The sequence below is a fragment of the Sinocyclocheilus anshuiensis genome, unplaced genomic scaffold (genome assembly GCF_001515605.1).
Source record: "Sinocyclocheilus anshuiensis isolate Anshui unplaced genomic scaffold, SAMN03320099.WGS_v1.1 scaffold447, whole genome shotgun sequence".
Lineage (NCBI taxonomy): Eukaryota > Metazoa > Chordata > Actinopteri > Cypriniformes > Cyprinidae > Sinocyclocheilus > Sinocyclocheilus anshuiensis.
The window spans coordinates 3,268,673-3,277,308 of record NW_015552615.1 but is presented as its reverse complement, the minus strand read 5'-3'; the positions used below and the strand labels follow the sequence as shown (position 1 = coordinate 3,277,308).

Below are 8,636 nucleotides of genomic sequence, written 5' to 3'. Positions count from 1 at the left end.
TCTACCCAGATAGCAGATTAAGAAGCAGATCTCCCTATGGCCTCTTGTCAAAACCAAAAAAATATCATCAATGTGAAGGTAGAAGGGGAAAAATGCAGTGCAAATGTTATTTTTTGGAAAGATGAATGAACAAACAGCAGTCTTTTTGTCTGAACCAGTTAATAAATAGTGCACAGTTCATGTTTAACTTCCAGCACTAGATTTCAGTAGATTCTAATAATTCTCATTTATGATCAGTGTTGGGGAAAGTTACTTTTAAAAGTAATGCATTACAATATTGCGTTACTCCATAAAAAAGGTAACTAATTACGTTACTTAGTTACTTTTTATGGAAAGTAATGCGTTACGTTACTTGTGCGTTACTTTTTAAATCTGGACAGGGTTTGCTTTGTTTTTAAAATAAAAAAGTTCTATTTTTGGCAAATATAAAAGCCTTTTCACACCAAAAGTGAAATGAATAAGCCTCAGGCTGAAGGGACAGTAAATTTACGTCCGTACAGTAGAATGCAGAAGAAGAAATTTCAACACACTTCAGCAATAAAAAAAGACACACAAATGTTCGTCTAGAGTAATTTTTGCTTATTAGTATGGTTGAACTGGATCATCGAAGGTCAGAAGCAAAGACATTGGTTAATAGAATGGGATTAAATACATAAAGGATATTTGTGTTGTTTAACATTTAATTATTGCAGGTTTGCGTCATATTCTGGGTAGCATTATTTTTATTCATTTTGAGGAATACTGAATCTGTTTTTTTTTTGTGAGTGAGATGAATTAATGCATATTCATATTTATTTTAGAACTACAGTAACATCTTCTGATTTCTCTCAACATGGGGACAGGAGAGCTGTCAATCAATAAATTGGAAAAAAAAGTAACTCATATATTCTCTTGTAAATTAAAAAGTAATGCGTTACTTTACTAGTTACTTGGAAAAAAGTAATCTGATTACGTAACTCTCGTTACTTGTAATGCGTTACCCTCAACACTGTTTATGATTATGTAATTACATATATTGCAAACCATAACAGAGCAAAAACACAAAGTCTTCCATAAGCCCTAACAGCATGTAAAATCAATTCCAACATTTTAATTTATAATATTTAATTAAATAGAACCTACACCCACATCCCGACAGAGACGCCACCATACAGATCACTGAAGCTGATCTAGTGCATACTAAATGTGCACTTCATAACGAACCCAACGCAATGTGTGCATCGACAGCACGAGCTGTGTTGTTATTGACGATGAATAATCTGACATGTTGTTGCATTTGCGTTTAATTCTGAGAAATTATAGTGTTTCTATGGCGCATGGCTAAATCTCCCCTCGAGGTCTTCCTGTCAGCAGCATCCCAGCGTTACTATGATATCTGTGGAGCGATCGCGTCTGAAGGTAAGCTCGCGCTCTTATCGATAACATTAACGACCCGATAACGTGAGCAGGTGCGAGTCAATAAAAGCTCGATGGCGCGCTACATTTGTATTTGAGTTACGCTGGTTGTTGAATATGTAAAGAAACACATGAAACGCTTGAGGTGTTACAAGGTCATGTCTGAAACTATAAACGCGCGCTAATGTGAGCTCACATGGATAAATAATAGCAGACACGTCGCCTAGTTATTATCGCTCTCGAGAAATGAGATTTTACGCGTAGCGTAGGGTGAAGTCGGGTAAAACGGGCCACTCTCTGGTAAATCATCGGAGGGGCATAAAAATGGCTCTGCACATCGTCCAGACCGCTGTTTGTATGTTATGGTCTCTTTTATCAGTATTCGTTACAAATATGTAATAGCCAAAGAGCTATTGAAATGTCAGAAATCCTCTTCTTTGTCAACACTGTGTTCAGGTGAAACGGGACAGAGAATCTGCAAACCCATTATTTTGAACAATACTGTTTTAACAATTATTTATCCTTTAATTCATGGCATGGCATTGTTAAAATGTGTGTGGCATGAAGGCTGAGTTGAGAGAGGTTAGATTGAATGTGGGGTTAAAATCTTTAAATTGTAAATTTGAAGTTGAATTGATAGGCTATGTGCCAAATTGCTTATGGTGGTTTTGTTGTGTATGTTAATGAACGGCTTTTAGGGGGAACTGTCTATTTGAAAGAAATATATCGGGTTTACTAAAGGAATTTTAAACATCAGGCAATTGATTATTGGTAAATGTAATAATTTTCAACGTGCAATCCTATCGAGCTTCGTCTTGCAAATTGTTATTTGCAGTAATCCAAACGTAAATTTAGGATTTTATAAATTAGGTTAAGTGATGATAAATCTGTTTTACATAAGTGATCGATCGAATCTAACTGTATTATCATAATATAGAGGCCCGAAAGCTTTGTTTAATAGGCTACCGTATATTTGTTCGAAAAAATAAGTTCACACCGCCCCCTCTTTTTTTTTTTTTTTTTGTCGTTTTATTTGTAGGAGGTTTGGGGAGGTGGGCTTGCAAATCGTCACTATTATTCATACAATATAAAAATGAGAAAATTACAAAGCTAATTTATTCCCCCACTTATATATAGAAATCTTCAAGATTCAAGATTTTTTTAATGATTTTTTTATTTATATAAATCTTTTATGATACATTACTTTTGGATCTCCAGTAGTTTTTATATAAATGTAACCTTATAGGTGATCAATTTAGTTACCCACCTTAGCAAAACATTTTAAGAATTATTGTGGTATATGTGTTTAAAATAGTTTGCAGTGATTGGATGTTGATTAAATTCAGTGTTATTATTTAATACATTAATGAAACCACTAGATCAATACCATTAAAGACCAGCTTAGATCATTTTGCTGCTAATGGGACATTTGAATCCTTTAATGTAAACACTCATAAAATAGTTGTAAGATCATTCAAATGTCCTTGCCAAGTACTTATTGCAGAGACAATCCGCTGGAGCTACTTGGGCTTGTATTCCTCGCTCAAGGGCACAATGTACGCTGATCGCTGTAGGGTTGGCCTCTGCAGAATGTAACCTGTAACTTTTTGGTTTTATTTTATCACAGTGCCACACCTCCACCATCAACGACTACTTCTGTTGTTGCCACACAGGCATTTGGTTTTGATGTTAAAAATACCAATTTGGTAACTTTTGTCAGACATGGTCTGAAGATAACCTGACTGTGTTTTGGACACAGTGTGTACTGAAACCACATTTAGTGACGTGACATGTGGCCAAGTATGGTGACCCATACTCAGAATTAGTGCTCTGCATTTAACCCATCCAAAGTGCACACACACACAGCAGTGAACACACACACACCGTGAACACACACCCGGAGCAGTGGGCAGCCATTTTTTTGCTGCGGCGCCCGGGGAGCAGTTGGGGGTTCGGTGCCTTGCTCAAGGGCACTTCAGTCGTGGTATTGAAGGTGGGAGAGAGCGCTGTACATTCACTCCCCCCATCTACAATCCCTGCCGGTACGAGACTCGAACCCGCAACCTTTGGGTTACGAGTCCGACTCTCTAACCATTAGGCAGCAGTGTTACAGTAGTACAGTTCTTTTGTCCACAGTGATATATAGGCCTACCCTAGCTTTTAGATAAAAAAAGTGCTATCTATTGGAATGGACTCTGGAACTGAAAGAGTTTTTGGATGCTTTCATGGTTCACAATGCAATATATGCTATATTCTTTTTTTTTAAGGTGAAACAGGAGGCATTTGATTCAACATGAGTGCAAGCGTTGAGTGTCGATGAAGTCTCTGAACGCCGTGGAGCTCCGTGAACTGGGGGATGGGAGCAGGAGAGAACCTCCTCAGACCTCCTCAGGACCGCAGCCCACAGCCGGCATCGAAAACGCGTCGTTTGAGGATGAGGATCCGGGAACGAGGATCCGCGTTACCTCCAGAACATCTGGACCTGAGTTCACGTCCATCGACTCTCAGTCGAATCCGCTGCCTATTCAGAGAGAAGTGCCGTCACCGCGCTCCGAAGACGAACCTGAGCTCGAGTACAACGGTCATTCGGTGGACTACGGGTTCATTTTTGCGCTCATTTTCCTCGTAAGCGGCATCATATTAGTGGTAATCGCCTACACGATCCCAAGAGAGGCTAAAGTCAATCCGGACCAAGTGACAGCGCGGCAAATGGAGAAACTGGAGATGTATTACGCACAACTCGGTTCTCACCTCGACAAATGTATTATTGCAGGACTTGGTTTGCTCACTCTGGGAGGAATGCTTCTATCTATTTTATTAATGGTGTCTATATGCAAAGGGGAACTGTATCGCCGGAGGACTTTCGCTAGAAGACCCATGAAATCGTACGGATCCATTAATATGAGGATGAGGCAGTTAGCTGAGGGTGATGGGAGGGAGACGCTTGTGGAATGTGAACCGAACGCCATCGCTGCGAACGGTAATCAGGTTCCTTCTGGAACGCTAAACACGTAGCACAACAGAATCACATTGAAAAACCTGTAGATTTGCAGTCACAAAAGGAAATAGTGCTCGCAAGGCAGCTTAAATAGAGGTTTTTGGATAAGTTTCTGTTTTTGGCTTTGATAATCTGTGAATGAAACACCTCATCAGAGCCACGGTTGCTGTTGCCTTTTTTTTTTTTGTCTGCTTTGTTGCCAGATCTCTTGGTCTTAAAAAAAGCAGCTGATAAGCAACTTGCTTAAAAATACAAAAATAAATACAAATAATAAAATATAATAATAATGAATTCATAATTAATTGATCAGTAGAAAAAACAAAAAATAGATTACATAAAAATTAATTACTTCAGTTGGCAAATGTATTTTAATTATATCGTTTTATATTCATTTTATATTTCCTTATTATATAAGGAAAAAAGCTGGTTTTACTCAACATTCGTTATAGTCATCAAAAAATAAGCCTAAAAAATGGCAACCTATGACTGCCCATATTTCTAAGCAAATCGAGGGGAAAAAACAATCCCAAATTGCATATAATAGGTGGACATGGCAACATATGGTTAAACAGAAAAAAATACCAATCATGATTCGGTATGCAAATAAACACAAGAAGAAAAAAACTAATTGCAATTTGCCAGTCAATCTGTCAGTTAGATTTTCACACTTTGATCGTAAATTGAAGTAATTTCTTAAAAAGTATAATGTTTATTTTTTTTTAAATGGCAGTTAAGGCTGATATTATTATCAAAACAAATTTTGAACTCAAAGAAGAAACCTGTCGTGGTCATTCCCTCTTCATTTTACTACGAAAAATGATTCATTACTGTAATGTGAAAAAATAATGATGTATTTTTAAAATGCTAACATCATAGTAGCAGTAGTCTTTGGTTTAGAAAAAATGTAAAGGCAACCATTCTTATAAAGACCTACCATGACTAATCAGCCTTCCTGGCTGGCTTACAAATTGATGTGAAGAGTCATCATGACTAAACAGTTTTGTGTCACAATACAAAGTTTTGACACTCCTAAAATAAGTTTCATTTGCTTTGTACCAAAATATGCATTCTAATTTTTTCCTTTCAATTCTGGAGTAAAATGTGACGTTTTCATATACATTAACCTGTTCATGCTGCCTTGCGAGCACTGTCTTCATATTAACCAAGGCGTAGGCAAACACGCAAAAACACAATGTGACGGTGCAAAACGAGATGCTAAAACCTCAAAAGACTGTTGAAGGAATGAAAGCACAATGGTGAAGCGTCATAATAACTCAACATGCTGCAGAACAAACCGCCATCAGCTACTGTACAAAACTTGAAATAAATGTCTGTATAATCTATAACGTCACTAAAGACACTATGAGTGGAATATATACAAGCTATTATTATCCAAGGATGCAATATGCCTTAAGACGTTACAAATGTTCACCGTGAACACATTTAGGCTTGTTTGTATTTGTATACTGTTCGTGTTTTGTATGTGTCACACACTTACTCGTTGTCGTCAACCCACGTTCTTGGAGTAGAAGACAATGTACCGCAACCAAGGGAATAGACATATGAATGCTTAACGTTTTAAACAAGATATCTATTTTACAACATCTATCAATATGGTCATTTAGATTTGTGCTAACAATTAACAAAAATGTGAAGTTTTACTGTAATGGTGCAATATGCCTTAGATTCCAGTAGAGAAATATATATTTCCATATCAATGTTCAGGTTACAAAGTTTTTGTCTTCTCAATGACACAGCAGATATATGCTACTTATGCTTTAAGAATATGCTTATCACCCCTTTTAAAACAAAGCTATTGTTATAGCACATAAGCAGAAGTTCATGTGTACTTGATCCCAGATGAAGCCGGCCTCACTGGTTTGGTTTTTCTGCTGATGTAGGAACTATTTTCTATAAGTACACTGTTCAAAAGCAAGATTGTAATCAAAACTAAGTAGAAACCTAATGACAGCAGATGTATTACAAGTCTTAGATGTAGTAACTATTATCCAGCAATGTTATATTTCCTGGTGTATCCAAAATACATACTCTGTGTAGATGTAATGTACTCACCCTCAGGCCATCTGAGATTTAGATACGTTTGTTTCTTTGTCAGAACAGATTTTGGGAACAGAATGGATGCTCTGCAGTGAATGGGTGCCGTCAGAATGAGAGTCCAAACAGCTGATAAAAACATCACAATAATCCACAAGTAATGTAAGTAATCCACAAGCTGCATGTTTGTAAGAAACAAATCCATTATTAAGCCGTTTTTAACTTCAAACTGTTGTTTCTGGCCTAAATGCGAGTTCTCTATTCATAATATTGCTTTAAAAAGTCATCTTGTGTGAATCAGGAGAGGAATATGCACAGATCAAGCACCGTTTACAAGCCAAACAGTCCAAAACAGTTCTAAACAAGTATGTGGTTTTTGGTGTGAGAGGATAACATGGGATGGACTTTTTTACTGGAGGAAGCATTTTTATGGATTATGAACTTGTATTTTGGCCAGAAGTTACAATTTAAAACGCCTTAACGATGTATTTATTTCTTACGAACATGTAGCTTTCCACTTCACATGACATTAACTGATGGACAGGAGTGGTGTGGATTATTGTGATGTTTTTATCAGCTGTTTGGACTTTCATTCTGACGGCACCCATTCACTGCAGAGGACCCACTGATGAGCAAGTGATGCAATGCTACATTTCTTCAAATATGCTCCGATGAAGAAACAAACTCATCTACATCTTGGATGGCCTGGGGGTCAGTAAATATTAATTTTTGGATGTTCCTTCAATGAAAGTGGTAACTAATATAAAACTAGGGAAAGCAAAATTCACATTGCATTGAGGCCACTTCTTGAAACATGCATCATGATTATGATTTATTTGTTTAAAATATATAAATGTTATAGGCTTGAATCTTGATAAATGAAAACACCAAGTTTTTTCACTGTTACACTAATGGTTAATGAGAGCACATTATATCAGAGAGAGAATATTGTCACATACCTATAATTTATTTCACATGTTAAATATTCTTTACACAATATATTTACTATGGCAGTGAAAGTCTAAAGATTGTTGGAACTTTACTAAATACTGTCCTTTGAATATTTGGTGGTGTATAAAGTGTGATGCGTTCACGTGCTGCGCGATGCATCACTAACTTTAAGTGCTTTTTGAAGTGAAATGGACTAGTTGTAATGTTTCTTTGATACATTGCTAAATTATAGTAAACATTTCTGTCATTTATTAACTGTAAGATGTTGGTTATGGTGTGATGTAAAGGTACAAGGTTAAGGGAAAGTGGTATATTGCTTTCACATCTTAAATTGTGTAAAATATTGTCTTGTAAGCACAGAGGATCTAGTATTGAGCACACTAAGCATTTATCATACATCAAATCTGTGCTTTTGGTCACATTGCTCATGAACAAGCCCCTAAATGCATGTGAAGGTCATTTAAAGACATAAGGAAATGCTTTTTCAACATGACAACCTGAACTGAGCAAGTCACTATATTGAGAATGGAATATTAGTGTATTTACACTACTGTTCAAAGGTTTGGGGTCAGTAAGATTGTTTATTTTTTTTAAAGAAAACTATTGGTCCGCAAGGATGCATTAAACTGATCAGAATTGTCAGTGAAGACATTTAAATAGTTCGAAAACATTTCTATTCCAATTACGCTGTTCTTTCATCATCTCAAAAAATCCTGAAAAAAATGTATCACGGTTTCCACAAAAATATTATGCAACACAATTGTTTTCAGCGCTGAATCATTGATAATAAGAAATGTTTCTTCAGCAAATCAACATATTAAAATGATTTCTGGAGGATCATGTGACACTGAAGACTGGAGTAATGATGCTAAAAACTCGTTTTAAATAGAATCGCTATTTAAAATGGAATCAAATAGAAAACAGTTGTTTTGAATTGTATTATTTATTTCACAATATTACTATATTTACAATATTTTTAATCAAATAAATGCAGCCTTGGAGGTTTCTTTCAAAAACATTAAAAAAATGTTACCGACCCCAATGTTTTGAATGGTAGTGTACCTAAAAAATAGCAAAAAATTGAATTCAGCAAGTGGAATCCTGAAGACATTTCCTAAATAAATATGGTTATTTCAGTCCAGTTGTGTACTGCAACATGCACAGAAAATGTGCATATATTGCGGATATAATAAGTGTAATACGACAGTATGCTATTCAAATGAGCACAATAATGGGG

At 36.1% G+C, this 8,636-nt stretch overlaps 1 protein-coding gene across 1 annotated transcript; it reads left to right on the top strand.

Moving 5' to 3' along the window:
* Positions 1–1,360: 1,360 nt before the first annotated feature.
* Positions 1,361–4,606, top strand: LOC107666052 (transmembrane protein 74B-like). The gene is made up of 2 exons (XM_016457142.1): positions 1,361–1,398; positions 3,663–4,606. Exon 2 carries the CDS (start codon positions 3,712–3,714, stop codon positions 4,408–4,410), a length of 699 nt encoding a protein of 232 aa, XP_016312628.1. The 5' UTR covers positions 1,361–1,398; positions 3,663–3,711; the 3' UTR covers positions 4,411–4,606.
* Positions 4,607–8,636: the final 4,030 nt, after the last annotated feature.